Genomic DNA, 25,810 nt, shown 5'->3' with positions numbered 1-25,810 from the left:
GAAGTATTCAATAGAAAGTGTTGCAAACAAATCGTAAAATAAACTGAATTTATTAGTTGCCTATTTGAAAATTGCAGTGGTTCAGAGAATTCTTGTATTGCAGGATTTGCAAGGACAACCTTCTGAAATTACCCCACGCTCCCTTATAAAACAGAAGCGTTGTGCATGCATATGTATGTTGCTTTAACACTACAGTCCTAATTTATTAATGTAAGTACTGTTAATATAGCAAATGTTTGAAGGTGTGTCTGGTAAAGCACCATTGATCCAAGATAAAATCCTAGATTAGGGCCTATGACCACCTGACAGTACCTACATAGAGTATGTGGATGTTAGGAATGTAATCAAATGGTTGTACGCACAATGTACAATTCACTCATACAGTTAGCTTGACCACCATGCACCATGTACATACACACAAAACCAGTAGAGCTGCAAGCATAAAGCAATGTATTAATGTTTTATTCTAATTACAATAAACAGAATATATCAGTCCCTTGTTTGTACAAAAATACCTGAAAAGGTTACAATTAAGATTCATAAGCCATTCAGCTATTTACAGAACAAAGCAAAGCACATTATGAATACAGAATTTACTTCTTAAAAAGAGGTTTTTTTCTTTCTTTTGTTTTTTTAATTCCCTGAAATTATATTATCTATGTTTTGCCATTCTCCTTTTTACAGTGGCAAAGTCTTGCATCATGACCATATACGCAAAGACCAGGTCTGGAAAAAGATCAAATGATTGGCGGAATTGTAAGATGAAAGTCAGTGTAGAGAGAGGTGTGGTAATGGGGTGGCTGGCACCTGCTAACATCTGACTCCATTCAACTGTACAGGAAACAAAAATGAACTGTACTGTACAAACCACAGTGATTTTTGGAAAATGTTTTTTTTTTTTTTTTTTTTTTTAAACTATGCACCAAAACAAAAAGATAACTTCGCAAAAAGTCATTAACTGTTTGGCATCTTCTTGACTCAAATTCACTATGATGTATGGATCACAAACAAAAAATTACACTGTTCAAAAAGACCAGTTTTCAACAGGCCCAATGTTCAACCCTGAGCAGCCCAGTTCCATTCATGTCACTTCAACAGAAAATGAGTCCACTTCTTTGCACTGGGTTTTCATCAGAACCAGTGAGTGATGTGTTGAGGTGATAAACAGTAAACTGTAACAAGACATATCTGAGGATAGTGTTCTGATTGGAAATTGTGAAACAAATAACCCACCATTTAATTGTAATATGCTAACATGGTTAACATTTCAAAACTTAAAATGAGCTTATAAATTGAATTTTAGCTGAAGATATTCTTAAATATCCTGTAACAACGTATTCCTGGGGTCCAGTTTGTGATTTATAAACCAGCATAAACAGCACATATATACTCTTAAAATGTCATTTTATATGACAAATGCCAAAAGTAATCAAATACAATAACTTTAATATGTACACATAACCAAATAAAAAATGCACTAAAATAAATCAAGTTTCTTCATTTTATATGCAGTTATGATAAAACAAAATGCAGTAAATAGTGATCTGTAACTTAAAATACAGTGTTGCGTCTAATGTTACATGTTGTCATATACCATATATTTCTAATGTTCAAGAGTCTGAAGAAGGGAGCATTTAACATCATAAAGCTATGGATCCAACCTGGAAGACCATCATGGTTTTAACTGAAATAATTGTGAACAATAAAATAGCGTAAATGAAGAATCTGGTGGGATGGAATTTTCAGGCTGAGAGTAATGGTGCGCACACTGTGTATGAACAGACCTCTGAAAACACCTCTGTGCTAACAACGATATCACACATAAATAATTCAGAGAAATTCCAATTTTTAAGCAAACACAAAAACAGATTATAGCCTGTTCCAAACTCAAAATGTCTGTCGTGACTAAACTTATATATAATGAAATGAATACCAGGTGCCGAGTCACCTGCATCACACAATTCCAGCATAAACCATAAAACAGATTGCCTATATACTTTCAGAAGGCCACAAGTCTGTGAGCATGTGTGAGTGCATGCATGTGTGTCCATGATACATGTATATATGTTCTCTAAATGGATGTGATCCAACGTCATTTAATGAATGACAAAGATCTAGATTTGTGTTTGCTCTCAACTTCTTTCCAATCTGAAACAAAATTATAAGAAACATACTGACATGCTGAGGGTCTGCTGGCTGGACCTGCTTGTTAAGACACATTAGAAAACAAGCAGGTATTACCAGGACATTCACCAATTGTGTGCTTAACCAGTGAACATTCTCAGAATATTTTGTAAGTCAATCCATTTGAACAAGACTACTAACAACCCAAACATTAAAATAATTAATATGCAATGTCTCGTTTAAAGGGTATGTGATTTGGTTAACATTTTGAAAAGGCCATGTAGATTCTAAGCATATTTTCTGAAGTGTACCCTTTAAGTGCAGACCTGCCATAGAATTCAATCTTACTGAAGCACAAGTGAGACACGGGTGCTATGATTTTTTCACAGATTTACTGACAACTTAAGTCAGAATACTAGCCATGACATGAGGTGAAAAGATGAGTTTTAAATTTTGCTTCATACGAAACGTTTGTCACAAGTATCTTGGATTGTTTAGACTAAAAAATACATAAACATTGTAGCCTACTCTACAAATTAAACTTGAAAATGAAGTGTATACACACACACACACACACACACACACATATGTATGTGTGTGCACATGTGTCTGTATTGTGTATATAACTTGAGGTTCAATAAATTGCTGAAAGTGAAAAAAAGGGAAAAAAACCCTACATTTCAAGTAATTATTTAAATCTGGATAAATAAATACAATAGCTGAAACAATACTTAAAATTGTTGAGTCATTTGCATTTCATTTAAATAATTTCACCCTAAGGAGCACTTTGTTAGTGTAGCTACTATAGCTCTTCTCTCACTAGCTTCATACATATTGCAGATAGTAAAAAGATGGCTCTATCTTCACGGTCTCAGTCTCAGGGTGGCGGGACGTTCCTGCCCAATCCGCACTGCTGCTGTGCCCCACATACACGCCATTCGAACAGAGGAACAGGAGATCTCAACAAACTTCCAGACTAGGCATTTGCTGCAGTTCCAGTGGATTTCCCTTTTCACCAGTTAGACCCAGAGTGGCTGTCTGCACGTCTCACTAATCCGTACTGTCTTCCCTAACAAACTGACGTCACAGCAGTGTGCTAGAGGGGATGTAGTGGTTATAACTCAACATCCGGTGACAGAGGGGGGAGCTCAATAGGCAGATTACCCCCCACCCTCCTCACTCACTGGGGCACAGGTAACCTGCTCTCCCGGATCACAGCAGACCAAGTGATTACCTTGTGGAAGATGGGGCGGGTGCTACGGGGGTCGACTGAGAAATGAAATATTTCTTAAAGAAAAATCTCATGAAGAGAAAATTTTAGTCAAGTAACTGACTAAGTGTGGAGGACGCAAGATGCTCAGAACCTGCATAAATGCTGCATCATAGAACTGCTGGCTGAGAACGAGACTCCTCCTCCCATCCAATCCCTCCACCCATTCCTGGGGAGCAGCTCCACAGACGGGCTCACTGCCCAGGGAGTCACCCCATACCCTCCCTGGGATCGGGGATTAGTCTCAGCCCAGATTTTCTCACAATCCAATTAACCAAGAGGGATTTCTCATGGAAGGTGAAGAATGTCACTTAGTTTTGCAGAATGTCATTGTCAGCTCCAGGGGACTGTTCTCAAGCCAGCAGGAGGAAACTTAAAAATAAACACCTCTAACAGATAAAAATGTAAAAATGTAAACAAATTTTCATCTAGAAGTAATGGTGAACAATTAAAAATTCCTATTGCTATCATGTTCTTGTGCATTTCAGGCTGGAGCCAAAACAGTAGCGTGCTGAAAATGATGCCCCTGTAATGACACCATTCTGCACTGTTTAACAAAACTAAAAACATGATTTTAAAGAAAATTAACACCCACCCCCACCCCACCTTCCGCTGAGCCCCTCCCACAGGCAGGTCCCCACTGCTCATCATCAGAGGACTGGACTTGTCAGGTTTTCAGAAAAAGAAAAAGAAAATGCAGTTAGGTTGTTGTTTGTAGGCAAAGTCAGGTCATAAGGCCACTATGGTGCAGGGGTGTTTGAGCCTGCAAGGCAGAACTCCTCTGTTGAGCTGGTAAAACTCCACCAGCTGGATCAAGTCGGTGAATTTGGTGGAACCATCATCGAGACTGAAGAAGATCTGTCCATCCTCTTCACACTGAAGTGTCAACAAAAGAAGAGCAGAGGAGTGAGGGATTATCACAGGAAACTCAAATATCCAAATTCCATGCAGACCATTTCTTGTAATGCATTTTTTCTCTGACATTTATGGTAAAGAAGAAAAATTTGCGCAAAGACAGTTGTATTCTATACTTGGTGCATGACATGTACAGGAAATGCAGCATCACTTTTAATCCATGTGACCAAAATGGATAATTTTTCCAGTTTTTAAATACCAATGTAACATTCAAAACTGCCACAGACATACATAATTACGACAGTTGTAAACAACACAATTTTAGATTTGAAATCAACTAATTCCCACGTGGTTAAAGTGTGGATTCTCAGCTTTTATTAAAGACTATATTTTTATGCATTTTGGGTTCACCATGTAGACATTACAGCCCATACCCATCGGGTATTGTTTTTAAACACACGGGAAACTCACCGGCAAGATCTGGAAATGTTTGATTTTCTGGTGATGGCACAGTGTGAGCACAAAAGTCTTGGGATTACTCTGACTGTCCCTTAGGAGGAATAACCTGGCTCGGAGACACAGAGAACACTGCCATGGAACCCCTGTAAACTGTGTTGTCATACATTCCAAGAATTTCCCCCCCACGGTTGTGCAAAGTTTACAGGCTACTGCTCTCACCCATCCACTTGGCCCTGCTGCATGACCATCCTGTGGGACTCTTCTCTGGTGATGCGGCCGTGAAACCACAGCTGTGTTCTGTGAATGACTGAGCCAACAAAGACACCTCTCAGAAACCATCAAGAAAGACAACTCATGCTCCAGCGCATGGCTAGCTCTCACAGACGATAAGCTGAAGTGTGTCTCTGAGGTGAAACTCACCTGTGCTAAGAGAGGGATAGAGTGGACTGGGGCTTCCGAGTACATTAATTCTCTGGCTTCGCTTCTGAAAAAAAAAAAAAAAAAACAGACAAGATGACATCTTGACTTCATAGCACTGAAGTCACACACTATGCTACAGCCACACCCTTTGGCATCCACAAAGAGGTTCTGCTTTCTTTCTGACTCATGCTGCAATTGTAATTGCAGTTACCCCCAAGTGTTCTTACAGGCTGCCACACCCCAGCATGCATACCATTTAGTAGGAACACTGCAATTGATTATGGTCACCTCTTACCCCCTTCACACAACTTCTGACCTGCCACAGTTCCGTGGTGGGTGTGATCATATGGTTTTATGCAGAGTAAGACTCACCCTCCATGCCTGCCCTTCCTCCATGGCAGCGCTCTGAGCCTCCAGAGGGTTCGCAATCACCCGTCCTATTCTCCCTGAGAAATCCATGGCAACCAGAGAATTCTCTGAGACACTTCGCTAGGAAGATAAGTGAAGTAACAGCACAGTTAGAACACTGGAGTGTCAACACAGTTAAAACTAACCGAGCAGTTGGTATACCGGGGCAAAAAATACCTGCACGCCATTCGAAGCAACATAATTAATACATTTTTGAGTCAGTGCAGCAAAATAAAATTAACCAAAGTGACTTATGATTTGCCTTTATGAATACACGTTGTCCATTTATTTTCATTTGAATGTGTTTTTCAAATGAATATTTACTGAAGCAATCCAAGTCATCTCTTGCTAACAGGCTAACAGTCTTTTACCAATCACAAAGTGCCTTTGAGCTATTCAGTGGTTTATGTTTATATGATTTGGAAACACTGCTCTACAGCCCTGTCATGGACATGGAAATCAAAAACAGGATTTTACCACCGGTGTGGAAAAGTGAGACAACAGGGTCTTTCTTTGCTGGGGGATCTTGTAGTTCTGATACAGCAACATGCCATACTAGAAAAGGGGAAGATTAATGAATGAGAGATTTGTCATTTTCTTTACAGATGTAGCAATTTCAGATATTAAGATGCAATTCTGCATGCAGTTCTCTAATACCAAGGGGCCAATGTGAGTATACTATTTGACAACAGTGCCAAAACAAAAAGACAAAAAAAAAAAAAAAACAATACAGAGTTGATTTATAAAGGCTTTAGGCATTACGTTTCACACACAATGAATACTGAAAGATTAGTGACCTGGCATTTGACAAGCACTAAGACTTGGGCCAGTCATAACAAATGCAATGGATTGTAGGAAGGAATTACAAATCAAACAGGAACTCCAGGGGCATAAACTTTCACTTATTTATAACTGGCTTAAGAGCATTTTGCTAAAGTAGTAATACCACACATGCCTACAGGGGGAGCTATAACCCCTAAACACAGATTGCAGGCTCTTTAACACAAAAGACTTATTTATAGAGGGGAATGACTGAGCCCTTATAAAAGACTGTAAATATTTGTCCTCCCCCAATATGAGCTTGATTTGGGTCACTTATACCTTGAAAAGTCTGAATGTGGTCATCCAGCAGGTCCGGCTCTGCTCGTCCTCTGCACACAGCATCCGCAACTCCTTCCCCTCATTCCGCACTCTATTGGGCTGTCAATCAACATTAAAATCAACCAAATAATTCCAAACCAATCAAACAATCTGTGTAGGATTTGAAAAAATAACACAGTAGCTTATATTCCAATATATTTGAATATTGTAACCGCTATTACAATATTTTAGGGAAATCTGCAGGTTGAAGCATATTTTTGGGATAGGCTTTTACTGTATTCTGAATTGTTTGCTGCTTTTACCATTCTATTTTCAGCTCCTTTATTTTCCTTGTATTTACAAGGTATTCAGCACAGCATGTGCTCTTTGTGAATATGTAGTTTTGGTTTTTATGTTCTTACATGTAGGTGTTATGAGCATGTTAGTATTAATATTTTGCTGCCAATTTTACTGCTGTAGACTGCATGTACGTTTCCCACTTTTCCCACTTTTTTTTCTGCAATCTGACATGCTCAACCTCAGCGGGGCTGCCTGTTGTCTGTTTTTGAGTGAGAACTAATGTTTTAGTATGGACCCAAAACAGAAACCCTCCCTACTGTATGTCTTTGATTTAATATTACTAGGAACTATACAATCTACCACTGCCCCTCGTGGTTAGCCCTGTACTCTATAAACACCATAAAGCCCATAAGTGACATGCTACACAGAAGTCTCCTATTTCCAATCCATAATTTTACCACACAACCTATACTATTACTCCTTGCCTAGGAGCACTGTTCACCTCTGCAAATGCATATTTATGAGATGTCTTTTCTTAATAAAAGCTGGAGAAATTAAATAAGAATACTACCAATTAATGAATACATCAATTAAGCAACCTTTGCGTCAAAAAACAAAGGTTGCGAATGTCTATGACTGACTGAGTGACTGAGTGACTGAGTGATGAAGTTACACCACTGGTCGGCCGGATCACGTGTGTTAGGTCCAGCCATATACTCGGTTTTGACCTGGTCTTGTTCCATATTCAGCAATGACCGAAAGCTCAGTCAGACCACAGTGGGACTTCTTGCACCCAAATGCTACCTGGCTCCTCCCCACAGCCCAAAAGGGGGTGTGACTTAATTACCCACTGAGGAGGATTGTGGGATTGTGGGATTGTGGGATTTGGCTGGTGGGGTGAAGCAGGAAGGTCAAAGTCCCTGACCTCACTGAAGCTGATCCCTATCCTACGGGATAAGGACCTCAGCAGAGCATGGGCTGGTAGGTCTTGGGATTTGAGGAGGGGAGGGGCACTGTTTTAAGGGATAATTTGTTTTTGATTAATTTGGCATCTGAAAGTGGGTTGATGATGACCACAAAAGCCCCACGCAGGCATATGGGTTTAATCTGGCTCAGCTGGAAATAAGAGGCTCTTCAGTCACAGCTGATAGGTAACAGGTTCTCCAGGGGAGAATACAGAGGAGCAGAAGGAGAAATTCCACTTCAGAAGTGTCACTGCGGCCTTGGTAACTGCAGCGGCACTGAAGTAAAACTTCAAAAGGGCAAATTCAATGTACAACAAAGCAGCACGCCAGAGAGAGCACTGTGTACTGCACACCCTAAAATGCTTGGAAATAGATGAGCTAATTCCCCACTCCTATGGTGTTTAAATTGAACACCTCAAACTCACCTTTATACAGAACTCAAAGTCAGTTGGTGCACTGTGTAGCTTCCTGCCAGTTATGACGGTGTAGATGTTGCTGTCCTCGAGGTCTGAGAGCAATTGCAGGTGTCTGGGCTCCTGCAAGTCAGCAGCTACGTTGTTTACAGCAAACAGAGGAAATAACACGGCTAATAGCTACTGCTAAGACCAAACCAGGGCCAATGCCTATGACAGACTGCACAGAGGTCTGCTTGGAGAGTAACTCCAGCAGGAGACAAGAACATCAGGCCACTGTGCCTCTGAGGCAAAACACCTGTGGTCACATGCTGTGCACATTGTTAAATTCCATACAACATAAAACACAACCCGTCTGACAGGGAATACATTCAGAAAGAGAAAGAATGTATCAAAAAGGCAAAGTTTTTCTCTGTACCTTTGATGTTCCTTTTGTTGAATAGTACAACCCTGACCGTCTTAAGAACACGTACAGCTTCTTCCAGGATTTCCTGCCCATCTCCTTCACATGAAGGAAGCCCTGAATTTCAGGACAACTGCTGGAGTTCAAGAAGTTCTGAAAAGGAAGATATGCTAGTAACACATTCTTGATTATGTAAGCTCATCATATATTATGACTGAATCTAAAGAATTGAATCCATCTCTAGAAATAAACTAAACAGAGCCCTTCCAGAAACATTGTATAGGGAATTATTTTCACAAAAAATCAGTTTTTCTGTATATTTATGGTTTTACAGTACACTGATAAAATGTTTAACATACACTCAGTGATCACAGTATTAGTTACACCTCTCTTGTACTGGGTAGGACCTCCTTTTGCCCCCAGAACAGACTGAATTATTTGCAGCATGGATTCAGCAAGATGCTGAAAACATTCCTCAGGGATTTTGGTCCATGCTGACTCAATAGCATCATGCAGTTATTGCAGATTTTTCAGGCACACATTCATGCTGTGAACCTCCTGTTCCACCTCATCTTGAAGGTGTTCTATTGGATTGAAATCAGGGGACTGTGCAGGCCATTGGAGTAAACCCGAAATCACTGTGATGTTCGTGGAACCATTTTGAGATCATGTGTGATCATGATATGATATTACAAATTAAATGTTAATATCTAATGTTTACGAAGATGCACAGATAAATTCTTGGATTACTGAGGCCATGGTGCATGTTGAGAGAGAATAGTCAGGGGGGCCAAAAACTGAGTCTGACAGTCAGGCTTTCTGCAGACTCATACAGCTGCTTATTATTCACTAAATGATTCTCATCCAAAATCAGGCACCTATAATGTACAGACATATCCCTTCTTCTTCTATTCATGCTCTCTGACTGTCTGTAATACTCTGTACAAGATAGCATATTGTCCTGAACAAATAAGGAATAAAAAACTGTTCAAACTTGTTGCCAGCTGTTCAGTGGTAAGAGACTATTATGACCCAGCCTGGTTCCAGCTGCACAGTGCAAGTGGAGTATTATGACCTACTCTGATCCCAGCAGTACAGTGGAAAGCAGGTATTATGGCCCAGCACAATTTGGTTATTTTGTGAAGGATTGTGCGGGAGCAAGCTGTAGGTACAGTGCGCTGGCATGTGTGATCATACCTGTAGAAGCTGTGAAGGTGGAATTGTGCTGCTAGTCTCCTGACACCATGCAATCATCTGCTCCGGGAAGAAGGTCTGTTAAGAGAACAATGATACACCTTTACCAAGAAACATGGACTATAATGGTCTCCACATATACCAAAATTATATTAAAGGTCACACTTTTATATTGGTTTAAAATGTTAATAAACGGTGGTAAGACCTAAACCTGTGACGGCACTAAGACTGTCACAAATGCCAGACTAGAGAGAAATTAAGGGAAGCTTAAGCTCACTCTCTCAGCCAGCACCAAGACCTTATCTCTCAACACCATGGTCCTCTCTGATACCACAGCCACCATGACCCTAAACACTGTGATGCTCTCTGACTAATTACCGTGACCGCAACCCTCCTGGTCCTCTCTGGCACTCGTCACTTAACCACAACCACTGCTGTCCTCTGTGATATTACAGTCATTGTGATTTCAAAAGCAATACATTTTCAATTTCTAGCAAGACAGCAACCACAACAGAAAATATTACGGTCATTTCTCTGATAACACAATAAAAACAATAGGGCCCAATACATATTATCAGAAAGGAACAGATAACAAATAAAAGGGGAGAAATTAAAAATATGTGGTTCTGAGAAGATCTATCTGTATGTAGTGTAAAATTGTCCAACAAATATGAAATTAAATGATTTTTTAGCAGTCATTCCTAAAATACTGGTTACATAACATTAAGCATTTTTATAATCCTCTTAGGTGCAAAATTGAACAGATACAAGCTGCCAGTTCACACATCACACCCTCCCTTGACCTGATTATAAATTCCTCTTCTCTGTGTCAATGAATCACTTTCACTTCTGCCTATTTGAGAAAGTTGTCCTTTCCATAGGCTGTGCTGACATTTTTCTTAAAAATATTTACGATTTACCTGAATTTGTGTGGTATGTTCCACAGTTATTAAAAAGTCAAATAACGAGAGCAAACCAATGGCTGAGCTGGAATTAGTACTTAGCGTAGTATGCACAAAATAGTCAGATTATTACATTTGCCTTTCAGTTTATTTCTAACATCTGAAGAATGTTTTCTTGTAAGAGGGGCTAATTTTACAAGCATTCTTTATTCCTGCTTCAGAGCTGTACATACATAGGTTTGAGACATATAATACTTTTTATGCCAGGAGATTCAAAATTCATAACCAGTTCTGACAATGAGTGTGTTACACTACCTTCAGAACAAAGCTGTTGCCACTCTGAATACACAACCAGAGGTCCAAATTTGGTGGAAACCAGCAGGAGGCACACGAAGTGACAAAAATGCATGAAATTTCTCGACCAAATTGCTTACACTTGTGCACACACAAATGAAGCAACTGCTCATTTCCTTGGACAGGCATGGACATTTTAGGAAACACACACGGAGAAAACTCACCAAGGGATTTGTGAAGAATTCATATTTGGCGTAGTTCTTCCTGAAGAGAAACCTGCTTTCGCTTGTCATCCCTGCCTGAACGTGTGCCACCATCTCGTGGTCTTCAAGACACCTCTCTGTGGTGGAGAGAGAAAAGCCAGAAAGCTAGGGACAGAACCTACAGTGCACACACGCACGCACACACACACTACATCTTTATTACCCTAAGCATGACTGTGCTTAGCATGTTTGTGCTGATCAGCTCTCCAATACAAAACAGTGACTTTTGAACCTCAATATCTACAGCGTTTAAAAACTAATGACATTTCAAAGGTGGACTACAATCACCATGGTCTCACCAAATATTGAATTTGATATAACTACATTACCCCACTATGTTGTGAACACCCGCTAAAAATGCACAAACATAAATCAATTTAAACTCCACAGATCCTGACAAAAGACCCTCATTCTGTTGGTCCTTTGGAGAGGTGTGCCTTCTATACTGTCATGGCTGTAGATTTTGTTAAATTTGAATGAGACCTCAAAATTCTGATGATGAACTGCCCATAGAATTAACAAGGGGAGACAAAATGCTAACTTTATATATCAGGCTAGCTTCTCAAAGTTTTGAATAATCAACATTGTTCTAAACAAACCTGAGGACAATGGGAGTTATGTGATTTGTGGCTAAAAATGGCCATGTGACATTACATTATGCAATAACATCATAGCGGGAAAGCCAACAAAATGTACAGTGACAAAGTTTTCCTACAAAAAATATGTCTATATGGCCTTCTGTCCTTCTGACTGTATACTTATGCGTAAGACATTTTGATGCTGATTTAATCATTCAGATGTGCAAATATTTGCATTAGCTGCATCATCATGTCCTGCAGCCAATCATTGCTTTATGCCTGCAGTGCCTAGTCCAGTGGAGGACATTTGGGGTGGCAATAAAGTTCCTAAGTGAAATGCACATTTTAAAAGGTAAGCTAGCTATAAACATTCATTCTATTTATTAACATAATTTTTTTGCCAGCCAGAACATACAGAAAGATCTACATTTCATGAATCATTTTAAAAACCCGCAAAATACATAGACTATTTAGCAGATGCTGATGCGTATGCATGAATGCAGTTATGCCGACTGCCCAGTTCTGGATTAGCGGGGCATGGCCCATACCTATTCAGCACTGAGCGTTTGGCTTTCGGACAAAAATAACCACAATGTTTCTGTTTTTTCCTTCTTTTTCCTGCGTCATCACCACAAATGCTCCAGCTCCACAATCAATAATTGTCCAGCACAATCAATAATTCTTCCCACTGGACATTTACAATAGCTACTGTACATCAGTACACTTATCTTCTTCTGGAGGTGCTGTTGGGGAACTTGCACAATTTACACATTATCCTAAATGGCCGGGGGGGGGGGGGGGGGGGGGGGGGGTAAGTTATAATTCTGCCTATTAGTAACATCAGATGACATACTGTATCTAGTCAATTACCTAGTTAGCTGTGCGATCACATCAAATCACAGTTTATTTGTCAAATGCAAAGTAAACAATATAGCAAATAGGCAGTTGTTAGCTGCCAATGAAATGCTTTGTGTTACCCTCAAGCCAGACCGCAGTCCGACCCATGCCCGATGGGACCCGATAAAGTGTCTGGTTTTTGGCTGGTTTCAGCTCGTTTTTTTCCACATACAACTTTGGGCTCGGGCCGCGTTTGCTTTCTTTTCGTGTCTTGGAAATTCACTATTTTATGTTTTAAATGTGCTTTTAAGAAGATAAAACTTATTTTAACTCATTTTAATCATATGCACTCTTTCTAGTCTGTCAATGAGCCTCTAAATTTGCAGTGGAAGAAATTAATAAAAAATATTTGTAAAGAGAGAACCTCCAAATTCCAAATAAGTTGGGAACAGCTTCACTGTGGAAATAGCAAGCTTGTTGTGACAACAGATAAAAAGCTCACTGGTCACATATAGTGTTGGGCTTGCAATGCTATTGTGACCTATGATAGCAAGAAGACTGATCCCACCAAACTTAGAGAAACGTTGCTGGCAGCAAAGACACTAGTGAGATATGTGAAACATACAGGTCAGGTAAAAAAGCTGACAAAAACTGGATGTGTGCAGTGCTTAATTGCTACTAACTGGTAAGACAAATGGTTTATTAGCCTGGTTTATCACACTGCTCTGTTGAAGGCATGCCTGGGTAAACTGTGTAGCTACTGTTTACTATCACATGTGGAAATGAAATATAGCCAACTGCAGTATAACTATTGCTATAACTCAAGGGCGTAGCAGCCAAGCAAAGCATTGTAAAACTGGGTCTGTGAGCGATTTTCTGGGTCAGGTTCAGTTTTCAAATTTGGCAGTACCAGTCAGGCTTGGTTGGATCGGGTCTCAAGGTCTTGGGTACGAACTGGGCTTCAATTTCATGCCTGTGTAGTTACCTTGCAAACACAATGTTTTTACATGGATGTTAGCTAGACCTATAGATCATCTACTGAAGTACAAACATTAGTAAGTCTATCGTTTGTACAATAACCCACTAAAAAATATGACAAAGAATATGTACATACAAAACATGCCAAAAGTTTTAGGCCACCTGTGGTATTACAAAAAAAACTATAGGTAGAGATTAATTCAGTTAATGTGTGCATTTCTTGAATAACAGACAAATTATTTTTTTAAATTTCTATCTATAATAACACAAAGTTTTACTTAAAAATAATCTTAGACATAACTTTCCTCAAAATAACCTCCTTTGTCTTTAATTACAATTAAACAAATTATTGAAAGTCTAGCCAATAATTTTGCAAATGGGGGTGGGAGGGAGGTGGAGGGGTAGTTAAATTGAGTGAAATCTTATCGACCTTTTTTTAAACCACAGGTAGCCTAATACCATTGGCCTGTAGCGCAAATAAAATAGGCACCAAAGAAGCAGGCATTAGGCTCAAATGAGCTAACCCTAACTTCTCCATACATACACCTTTCTTTGCCATATTTCTTGCATATTTTACTTTCACTACAGGCTAAAGGTGTTAGGCTGCCTGGTAGATAAGATTTCATTCCATTTAATTACCCATTCACCTCCCTCCCACTCCTCCACCACCCACTTTGCAAAATGGTTGGATAAACTTCCAATAATGAATTTAATTGTAATTAAAGCCAAAGGAGGCTATTTCAAGGATAGTCGTATCTAAGATTATTTTTAAGCAATTAAGTCATCTTTTTGTGTTAATGTAGGTAGAAATTGAAAAACAATGTTTGTACTTTGGTTATTCAATACATTACATATATTAAATGAATTCTTCTCTACCTAAAGTTTAAAATAAAAAACTACAGGTGGCCTAATACACATACAAACAGTGCAGTCCATAAGTATTTGGACAACGACATAATTTTTGTTGTTTCGGCTCTGTACTCCAGCACATCTGAAATGAAATATGCGCAAAAAGGGCTCCGTTTCCTACACAGATCACCCGATATGGATGCACATACCTTTTAAATTTCAAATCCAATGTGTACAGAGCCAAAACAACAAATTATGTCACTGTGTACTTTAGCATTTAACTGTATGCCATCATGGACTCCATGAAATACAAGGAGAGTTTAGTTCAAAATCTAGCTGCTTCTGCCAGGAGGCTAAAACTGGGTCAAACGTGGATCTTTCAGTAGGACAAAGATCTAAAACATACCACCAAATACTAACAAAAATGGTTCACTGATCACAGAATCTTGCTTTTGCAGTGGCCATCCCAGTCCCCTGTCCTAATACCCATTGAAAACACTGAGAGCAGAAGAGGACAGTCCACAAGCGAAGACCAAGGACTGAAGGACCTGGTGAGATTTTATACGGAGGAACAGTCTCTGATCCCTTTATGTGTTCTCGCGCTTCATCGGTCATTATAAGACTCCATGTGGTTATTGTGGCAAAGAGAGAGTGCACAAAGTACTAAAATCAATAATTGTGACAATTTTTTTCAGAATAAAAATTTTGTGTCAAATAAAAAATTCCCTCTGAGCAATGGTATCACAATAAAACTACACAATTTTCTCATATTTCTGAGCATATAAAACATTTCATATAAAATGAAGTGAATGTTATTCAGGATATTCTTTTATATTAATTGAGGGTGGCAACAATTCTGGAGGCCACAGCATATTGGCTTGGAAACTGGGCTGGTAATGCTAAGGTTTACATTTGACTTGGGGCACTGCCAACGTAACCTTAATCTGAATTTTCAGTAAAATATCTAGCTGTATAAACTGCCACTGCAAGTAAAAATTTGACTGTAGTTTTGTTTTAAAATGGCCCTCCAAATGCCCCCCATTTTCCCCACCACGACACCCGCTCCACAGACGCTCAAGGCCCCGCCTCTCCTCCGCCCCCTTCCCCAAGCGCACACAGAGGCCACGCCACCCACAGCAGACCTGGCGGGCCCTTACCTAGCCCCAGGACCGGATGATGCTCCACCAATGCCCAGCTGCTGTCATTCAGGCAGTGGCTTTTGTACACCAGCAGCTGGCAGAGGTCTCGAGCCGTCATGTCTGCTGGGATCTCCACTACTTTCCGTGTGCCGTCTTCGCTGAAAACTTTAATGATCTAAAATGGACAAAAATGAAGAGTCAGTGCCTGGCTTCTACCTAAAAGACAAATCAGACACAGAACACAGGCAGATACACACCCAAGAGATACATACACAGATCATATGTTAAACTTGGACAGCAGTACGTACACAGGACATGTGCAGAACACTATACTCATCCTGGGACTATGGATAAGATTAGATATGTGTGTAGACTGAACACACAATAATAGGCACGTACACAGGACATATTCGATCATTCGAAGAATCGAGCACAATGTTGGAGCAGTGGAGCTGGTCTGTGCTGCTGAAATATCCACATTCCTTACAGGACGTTATTCCCTTCAGCTTTTTTTCCTCCACCCCCCATCCCCCATCACAGTCACTTCTCCAACTGAAAAGCACTGCGATCCCTTGAATAAAGCCCTGATTTTAGACCCGTGGCTCTCATCAGAGTCCTGTTTCCTGTTCAGACAGTAAAGGCAACGTCTGAAACCGGGATCGAAGACCACCTGTTCCTGTCCTGCTTCTAAACAATCCCAGCCCTGATAAAACCAGGCATGGCAAATAGCCCCCTTAATGAAAAATAAACAGAAAGAAGCACAGCGTTCCAGAAAGCCCTATTTCACCCCCCTCTGAGTGGCGCACTCATTTCCTCTGCTCCCAGAGTCTCTCTCTCTCTCTCTCTCTCTCACACTCTCTCTTTCCTCTCTCTCTCTCTCTCTCTCTCTCACTCACTCACTCACTCTCTTTCCTCTCTCTCTCTCTCTCTCTCTCTCTCTCTCTCCTATTCAGAAGGAAGTTTTAAAATATAAAAGTATCTTTACGCAAAAGGCAAAGAAATTTGAAATGTGGAAAAAGCTTACCTCTACAGCCCGCAATAGGCAGCAGTCGGGAGAACAGGATGGCATTTTCACAGTGAGTTTCTCCAAAGAGAGACAGACAGACAGAGAGGAAAAAAAGGCAGCGAGAGAGAGAGAGCCTTTTCCCACTGCTCTTCACTACTGACTGCCGAAACACTGATCCCAGTACAGCTCCACGGTGTTGGTGTAGTGTACCTCTCACATAATTTCCCTCTGTCTTGCTTTACACACAAGAGAGAGGACACAGGCCACTGCTATAGCCTGGCCAACAACTTAACCCAGAGCCCCTCACAAAGGACTACCAGCAGGCTTTTAGGTGCTGAATGAAACCACACCTCCCTGACCAATCACATGGCTCACTCCCGCTGATGTAATCATTTCCCACATTGGCCGAGAGACGCTCACTCACTCACTCACTCCCACACTCACTCACTCACCCCCCCTACACACATGTGCACGTGCACATACACACACAGGCACGTCCAACTTTCACTGACAGAAACATAGTTTCATTTACTTTCTACAACAGATATATTTACTTTAGCAGATAATTTAAAAAATTTAAAGCGAAAAAAGCTCCCTAGCTTTTCGTAACCCCACCCCAATTTTATTGATGTCTTAAAGTAGTTTCAAGTGAGGACTTGTTTCTTTTTCGACCACCTCATCCCCACCCCCGAGTTCAGCTTTGAACTTGGCAGCCAAAAAGCTCTGACAACTAGCCAGTGCTCATTACAGAATACGGGAAACAGACCTGGGGGGCTTGTCCCCTGCCCCCGCCCGTTCCGAGCCAAAATTCTCCCACTGCAAACAAAAAAAACCTAGAAACCCCCTCCGAACCTGTAACAGACTCACGAGGAGCCAGACCCACCCACATCCCCCCACCCACTACTCCCCATACATTCCTGGAATAGGAACACACCATCTGCCGTTTAAACTACCTGCACACAACCGTGTTTCCAGCTACACTATCCCCTTGCCTTTATCAAAATCTCTTCAACAAAGGAAAGATGCAAAAAATAAAATAAAATAAAAAAAGCACGGGAACCCGCACACTCACGCGTGCACGCAACCAAACACAAATGCGTGTAAAAGCACGAAGTCTCGAATGTGGGTAAATCTGAAATATCTTAAGAGCAAGAGAAAAGGAGACAGTGAGAGTGTGAGAGCCTGCATGTGTGCGCGCATGAATGGCTATTACACTTTACGACCCATCCAGGAAATGCAGGGAAAAGTCCGGCACTGCATTACCATTAACACAGCAAAATCTGCCTCATTCAGGGTCTAAAGGATCAAATTCCTTGAGAGCACAGAACTCTTTCTATTTTTAATGGTAATGTCTAATAGTTCAAACCAATCCGAGTGCCCGAAACTGTCTGAGCCAAGGGTGACATCCTTATAGGACAGACCAACAACATGCACACTTGATTACACTCGGCTCTTAAGGTGCAGAACAGCAGTTAAGCTTAATTCAGATCTAGGCTAGAGCCCGTAATTAATAGGAAATATTTCAGGAATCATTTCAAAAAGTCTGAATTTGTTGTATGCCGTACCTGACTGCAATGTGGTATCTATACAAAAACGTAGGTCAAAAACAGCAAGATAATTCAATAAAACAAAACATATTAACATATTATAGCATAAGATTATTCCATATTTATGTGCTGTTTTACAAAAAGTATGGCAGTAGAAATGAATGCGTATTTCAGGTTTGTCTGTTGAAATGGGTTTAGCAGCTGCTGCCTCAAATGTCTGAGAGTTTAAACATGACCACTAGCCGTTCAGGGGCCATACACAGCCATTACCCCTGGGTCTATTAAAAATACCCAAAAGCAGAGGAGAAAAGTGAGGGGGAGGGGTGTACAGTAACAAGGTTAACGGTGCCCCCCCGACAGCGCTCCCTGATCGCGCCCCACTTCCTGTTCACACCCCCTCTCCTCCCTCAGCCTTCCTCATGACTCAGCTTTAAGGTCTCCAGAGCTGAGGAGCAGGCGGCAAACAGCACTGACACTCTGATTAATGGAATCCACCCAGGCCGAAACTCTGAGTAAACGGGCTGCAACTCCAACACACAGCCAACACAGGCCACCATTCTAACATGGAGCTAACATGAATTATAACTACAACATGGAGCTACTGTAGCATGGACAACAACTACAACATGGAGTGAACATGGACGACCACTCCAACATGGAGAAAACGCATGCCACTACTTCAAAATGAAGCACATGGAGCATAGTATTCCACCCCTGAGCTAACTTGGCTTCTTCTCTAATGAGGAACTAACACAGGCCAGTACTCCAACATGGAGCTAACATAGGTACTACTTTGACACTTACAGGGTAATGGCCCAACACAGTCACCTACCTTAAGCTGAGCTTTCTATGTGAGTGTGTGCTATAATACAATTCCTAAATTCAATATTACTTTGGTTATTGTAAAAATCGGATTCCAACACAAACTTTTTAGGCCTAGTTGTTAAATCGGTAGTGGTTACATGTAAAATAGCTTGTAAAAAAGAAGTAGGATGTAGCCAATTAACTGTTATAGCAACCCCTTTTATGTGCCCATTGATGTTTCCACATTAATCATGTAAACCTGTTTACGAGTCATGGGCTATCAAACACAACATGTGGTGCCAATTTAACTGGTTAGATCCCGAAGCTGACCTATGACCTATTAGTTGAATGACCAGGGGGTGGTCCCCTGAACTACAACTGCTGTCTCAATCTCATATTTCAAAGATGAAATACCATATACTTACAAACTATTACTAAATACATTTTCAAAACAAAATCTTCAAATTGAAATCTTTTCAAGTTACCTGCAAGCATTTTGTTAAGCAATTACACATTTTATAGAGCGTTAACAGAGTGTAGTCCACACTACATGAAAACACTCTCAAGGCCAAAACTGTATGTTCGTTAGGACACAAAATGGTACAGAAGCAAAGACTTAAAATGTCAATCAAGACTGTCAGATCTCATTAATACTGCAATTTATATTAATAGTCTGCACTGCATGTGATGCCATGAAGCATATTTCAAGACAGATTTTCTTCTTCACTTGTTCAGCATATGCTTTGTGCTCCGTTAAAAGATCAAAAGAGAGGCCCAAATAACTGTGATATTGATGTGACAGAAATAATATTATTATGTGAATTGATAAATATAACAAGCATATGAACATTCGTATAATTGCATAGAGTAATGATGCAGTTTGAATCAGTACCAACATAACTCTAGAGTTCGAGAAGCCAGACTTAAAGACAGGAACCAGTGACACAATGCTTTTATGTCAGCACTGGCCTGGAAGTATTTCCCGCTGAAACACATAAGCACTCAAGACCTGCACCTGAAGCCCGTCACCAAATGAGTGAGACTGTAGCCAGGGGTACACTTGAAATGCGGAGAGGTTTATTTTAAAAAAAGAATGAACTGCATGACATGAGGAATGCGAAAGCTTTCAGTTCAGACCTTTTCTTCCCTCTTGTTTTTGAAGTATATTGGGATTTGTTACCTGCAGCTTCCAGCCCAGCTGAAAGGCTTTATTGGCCTGACTCGGAAAGGATGCTTATCCATGACACAGAGGCGAGGGGCAGGCTTCCGAGACATTAGGTCATTTTCATCCAATCAGCACACCTGATGAGCTCAGCTGATGGGATGCTGTGGTTTGGCTCAATGACAGAAGATGGGGGGATTCACATATGTGTGAAGGGAAACTTTCTCTTTCGTAGATCTCTGCTGCTTTTGTGAGGGTCGTGGAAGATGGGAGGCATTCACAGTGAAGGGATCACTCTTTTCATAAAAGGCCCAGTAAGGCTCAAGTTGTAGCGAATGGGGAGCATAGAACTCTAGGCACACCTGAATGTGTTGAGACAACCCAGAATATTCCACAAGAGCTGAACCTGAAGCTGGAGAATGAGAAGGAATGGTGAAAAAATAATTAGGGATGCACTGATATATCGACCAAATATCAGTATCGGCAGATGGTAGCAAAACTTTGGCTAATGGTTTGAAATTGTCAATTGGTAACACCAATGATTTACTTTTCCTTCAACAGCAGACTCACATAACCAAATTAATCTGCTGATGTACTTACGCACCAAGCATACTTACGACAGACACTACAAGTTTGCATGGGCTAAGAAAATGGCGGTGGTTTGGACCATTTTCAAGTTGTGTTCCTTAAGAGTTTTACAAGGTGTCGCCATTAAAAATATCAACAGTACAAACTTCATTTCTCGCCTGAAAGATTTCTCACCATGACATTCAAAGGCACATGAGTTTCTCAAGCTAAAAGTTAGGCTAAAAAAGCTCAATTTCAGGCAAGCACCTCAGAGGATCAAGCACTTGAGAATGCAAGAAAATTTAAACATGGCCGTGCGAAAGCTCAAATCATCACCCAGAAATGAATCGGATTCATTGCATTGGATGATCAGCCTTTCTCGGTTGTTCACTAATGTTGCATGCGTCAACACAGATAGTGAGACTGTTTAGTGCTGAATCAGGTGATAGATGAAAAAAGAGAATCAACTGAGCTGTAAGAAAGCAGACCTGCTTGTGAAAAAAAATCTCCCTACTTGATAAAAGATGATGAAGTCTCAATCTGATGAGCGGAACTTAAAGGGAATGTTAAGAATGTGTTATAGTGCAAGGTTTTACTATTTTTTTTACTTGCGTTTTTTGCCCCATTGTAATAATTTTTTTAATTTATGTATTCAAACTGATCGTCAGTCATTTGGAAGATGCTCTAAATAAATGACATCGCAGCATAACTTGGAAATTGTGTACCTGAATTGAAATTATATTTCGCCGAATATAATTTGTGAGCACAAAGGCTAACCTAAAATTTATAAAGGCACATTTAACAAAATATCGGTATCAGTATCAGCAGACTGCGCAATATTGGCTATCGGTACCAGCCAATGTATCGTCATGAAAGACATGACAGTAGCAGCACAGTGTTCCCAGACACCACGTGTGTGTTTGACTAAAGCAATTCTCATGACCTTTTCGAGCTTTAATTTTTTTTCTGTGCATTCCAGCTGAGGGAACAAAGGAAAATGCAATGCTTGTTGACAAAAGGACGTGTTTTGATAAGGACATATTTCCCAATAAGTGAAAAACTGACGCATTTCTCAAGGTTGGATAGTTTAACAGTATTTCACAATACGCTGTCCCCAAGGCGACATTTTGAGAGTGAGACAGAGGCGAGAATGGGGACATGAATTAGGAGCCAAGCAAATCCATGATGCATCACATCAGAAACACTTCACACGCTTTCCTTCAAATAATATTTTGATTTATTTGCCTAGCAAACATACTTATTTGGAGGTGATTTATAGCTTACACTTTACATTTGCACAGCTGAATATTGTATTTACTGCAGGCATTCAGGTTAAGTGACTTCTAATAAAACAGAAGTCCTGGGGATTTGAACAGGCAATATTCTGATTAGTTGGCTTTTTAACACTCATTCAAAAGACCATCATCAGTTTTCATTTGGGCCACAAAAATATTACCAATCTTTTGCTTGATATTCTAATTCTAGGACCATCCATGCTGACCCTTACATCAGTGATGTCACACTAACAGTCATGTCAGTGTCTCCGACATACTTCATCAGCAAAATCAGTGACAGCGGATCCTTTAACGTTGCAATCCATACCTTGATCTTAAAAGTGAATTGGCAAAAGAGTACTTAAAATCCATAAAATATGGCTAAAATCCACAAATACAATAAAGAAATAAAACAAATAAAACATAAATTCCAACAGCTATTTCCTAAATCCAACAAAAAACCAAAAAACAAATTTCATAAACACAACCATTCACCATCCAAACCATCAGTGAGTTACCCATGCCCCAGAAACATCCACTTATAGATCTAGGAGCTAAACAGGCTCTTCTTACATCTATTCCTGGGATAGAGTCCTCATGCCCAGCAGTTCCCTACCACACACAGGCAAGGAGGGACAAAGCACTTTTCAATTGCCAAGTTCTCTCCAACAGAGATCAAAGGGGGTGCAGCCCAGTATTTCCCCAAACGCGGTTCTGTACAACCCGGCGGGGGTAGAACAGAACCACTTAGCTCCACTGAGCACAAACAAAGGTCGAGATAATTACATTTTGGTGAAACAATGAAAACAGCCAAAGCAGCACCACACTGCACCATTTGCAGGAGCCCAGCAGCCCATCTTTGCCGTGTTCATGTTGGCCGGCACATGGATATCACATGGAACACGGACCACGTCATGCGGTAATCCTGCTCTCATTTCTCAACTGCAGAGTCTCATACACATGTAGATGTATTTTTGAGTGTATGTACATATGCACACACACACACACACACACACACACACACACATACCTATGCACATGAAACAGTCTCTTTTCCTGACCTCATCTTCCTGTGTTTGGTAACGGTTCTGGTACAAGATTAATAAGCACTAAACACTGGCTAAAGATGATGAAACAAAAAATGGAACAGTGAAGTTCGAGGAAACTTGTCAGACAGCCAATACTAGCAGGACTGAATCACATCTTTTTAATGAGGAAGCAGGGCCAAACTGTAAAAGCCAATGTCAGGGACTCCGCTTCAAATTTAAGAGAGTACACTGGGATTTACAGTTCCCACAATGCCGGGAGCCAAAAATGCATAACCCATGCATAATCACTGCCCTCTGAATCAAGCTGCTTGCCATTTTCCTGTTCCAAAAGTGCAACTCGTTAAAAAAAAAAAGGAAGAAAACTGGAAAGAATATCAGAACGTTTCTGCCAGGAAGTCATACTGCACTTCTAGCTGGTCCTCTCTCTCTCATGAGAAAATCAGCTGTCCTACTTTCCTTCCTGGAAGCAGGGGCTTGCCTGGGCTCATCGGCACAGAGTACATCATACAGTTTCAGTGACCTACATGCAGCCATAGCACAGACTAAAATTACCTGGACAGATGGACAGTCTGTCAGCAGAGGAGACTAAAAAACTGGAGACTAAAAAACTCACATTTACAGTATAATACTGTAGTTATTACCCTTCATTCTGAAACAAGTACTTTACTCATACAGTACATGAATCACTTCATCAGTCAATCGATATGCTGCAAAGTATGCAACTACTGAACTAGCACTAATAGGAGACAGACTATTTTTTATGTGACTGATATGATTATATATGGTACCTGGTCAAAGAAAAAGCTCACTTTGATATTTATATCCTTTGTGACCTTTGGACTGGAGAAAACAGCCAAGTCATACTTGAGTGGCTGCTTTTGCACAACACATTTATTCATTCTAAAGATAAAGCTCCCCCCCTGCCCAATTTGAATCCTCATGTGGATGAATTTCATGGAGTCATGGATTCGTGATAGATGATGAATTAGTGAGATTTGCCTGAGAGAGCTCTACTATGGAGGAAAGGGCTTTCTGGAGGTGGAGGGGAAACTCAGTAGGTGAGGAGGATGATTAACAGGAGGGCTCACACACTGACAGAGAGAGAGAGAGAACACAAAAATCTTTTCTTCATTTAGAACCATTTTTGTAGGGTGTGAAGAGTCAAAAAGCAGTATCTCCGCTTTACAATGCTGTGCAAACACAGCTTACATATACACAGATGCACACGCGTGGACACAGACGCACACGCGTGGACACAGACGCACACGCGTGGACACAGACGCACACGCGTGGACACAAACGCACACGCGTGGACACAGACGCACACATGCACACACATATCGTATATAACAGTCAGCACAATTAAGCCCCAGCTGCATGGGTTGTACAAGAAAAAATTGCATAAAACATTATACAATAAATGATAGAGGAAAGCCTACCCTTAGCAGTGGATACCTAAAGATTTGGGTCAGAGACTAAACTGAAGATCAGAAATTCCTCAGTATCAGCCAGGAGGAAGTGGGCTGCACTCCTGTCCTGTCTGCAGCAGATCCCAGCCAGATGAAACAGCGCCATGGAGAACAGACACACAGCCCTGCCCTCACACTCACCGCAAATATCCTATCCAAGTGAAGACTACAGCAAACATAGCCAACTGTCCCTATTCATGAGTGTGTGTGTGTATGTGTGTGTCACACACACACACACACACACACACACACACAAACACGCACACACACTCACACACATCTTTATGGCCTGATGGTTTGCATAGCGAGAGCATGACGAGGACGAGATGTGGACTCTGCATCAATGAGAAACCCCCAGAATTAATTCTGGCATAACTGCTTAACACTGTCAGGCCAATAGTGTCTTTCTAAATGTGACATTTACCTTCTGGTCCTAACCCACTGCCTTCACTCCTCTAGGGGGCACCCAACACACTAAGCAACCAGAACTTCTGGCATACAAATCAGGCCAGGCAGTAATCGCCCAAATTAAAAATCACCCATAGGGACACGTAATATTCGGCATGCAAAAAACTATTTATTTTTACACCGTGTAGGCTAATTGCAGCAGGGATCTGTTTGTGAGTACACAAAGACTCAATAAACCTCATTCCTTTGCTGAGGGTATAAAAAAGCACGACTTTTGTCAAATAAATGCTTGTCAGAACAAGTTTTTACATGCAAAATCTGAACAAAGAATGCTGAAAAATGATCTTCCTCTGGCATATATGTACGTTAATACTTCCTTTTCCTGGCAGTGAAACATTCAAAGACAGTGACCAAATTTGACTCAAAATCAGCAGCATTCAACTGGCTTGAGGAATGGCTCTTCTTTCCATCATACAGAATGCGTGACAAAAGCACAGAATGTCACAGTAGCGGCCAGCTGCTGCTTTCATCTCAGATTCATCTTTGCATGGTCAGGTTTATCTACATCCGATTACACAGCCACTTCCATTTTCACGTGACCAAGGTGAAATTTGTTCAAGAGAATGTCCTCCTTAAGTGGAGGTAATTGTAACCACTGGATGCAGGGCTTTCTACTTGTCCAGAACAGACCGACCCAGAAATGATAAAAGGCATAGTGCAGAATGTCTTAAAGTTCTTACATGATTCCGGCTTGGTCACTGTTCTCTAATTTGTTATAATTCACCATATGTAA

General features: G+C 40.7%; 1 protein-coding gene across 3 annotated transcripts in view; it reads right to left on the bottom strand.

Annotated features, from left to right (window-relative positions):
• Positions 1 to 441: 441 nt before the first annotated feature.
• grb10b (growth factor receptor-bound protein 10b) overlaps positions 442 to 25,810 on the bottom strand; it is a 74,683-nt gene continuing 49,314 nt past the window's right edge. For all 3 annotated transcript variants that reach the window (XM_035423349.1, XM_035423367.1, XM_035423358.1), the window contains 12 exons: positions 15,750 to 15,906; positions 11,312 to 11,427; positions 9,895 to 9,969; positions 8,713 to 8,850; positions 8,307 to 8,417; positions 6,638 to 6,736; positions 6,014 to 6,091; positions 5,501 to 5,617; positions 5,129 to 5,192; positions 4,928 to 5,015; positions 4,721 to 4,814; positions 442 to 4,270 (listed from right to left, as the gene is read on the bottom strand). In XM_035423349.1, the coding sequence (XP_035279240.1) occupies positions 4,124 to 4,270; positions 4,721 to 4,814; positions 4,928 to 5,015; positions 5,129 to 5,192; positions 5,501 to 5,617; positions 6,014 to 6,091; positions 6,638 to 6,736; positions 8,307 to 8,417; positions 8,713 to 8,850; positions 9,895 to 9,969; positions 11,312 to 11,427; positions 15,750 to 15,906 (1,284 nt within the window). In that variant the 3' untranslated portion in view covers positions 442 to 4,123. The remainder of the gene's footprint in view (positions 4,271 to 4,720; positions 4,815 to 4,927; positions 5,016 to 5,128; positions 5,193 to 5,500; positions 5,618 to 6,013; positions 6,092 to 6,637; positions 6,737 to 8,306; positions 8,418 to 8,712; positions 8,851 to 9,894; positions 9,970 to 11,311; positions 11,428 to 15,749; positions 15,907 to 25,810) is intronic.

Source organism: Anguilla anguilla, chromosome 1 (genome assembly GCF_013347855.1).
Source record: "Anguilla anguilla isolate fAngAng1 chromosome 1, fAngAng1.pri, whole genome shotgun sequence".
Classification (NCBI taxonomy): Eukaryota; Metazoa; Chordata; class Actinopteri; order Anguilliformes; family Anguillidae; genus Anguilla; species Anguilla anguilla.
This window is presented reverse-complemented; position numbering and strand designations above follow the sequence as displayed.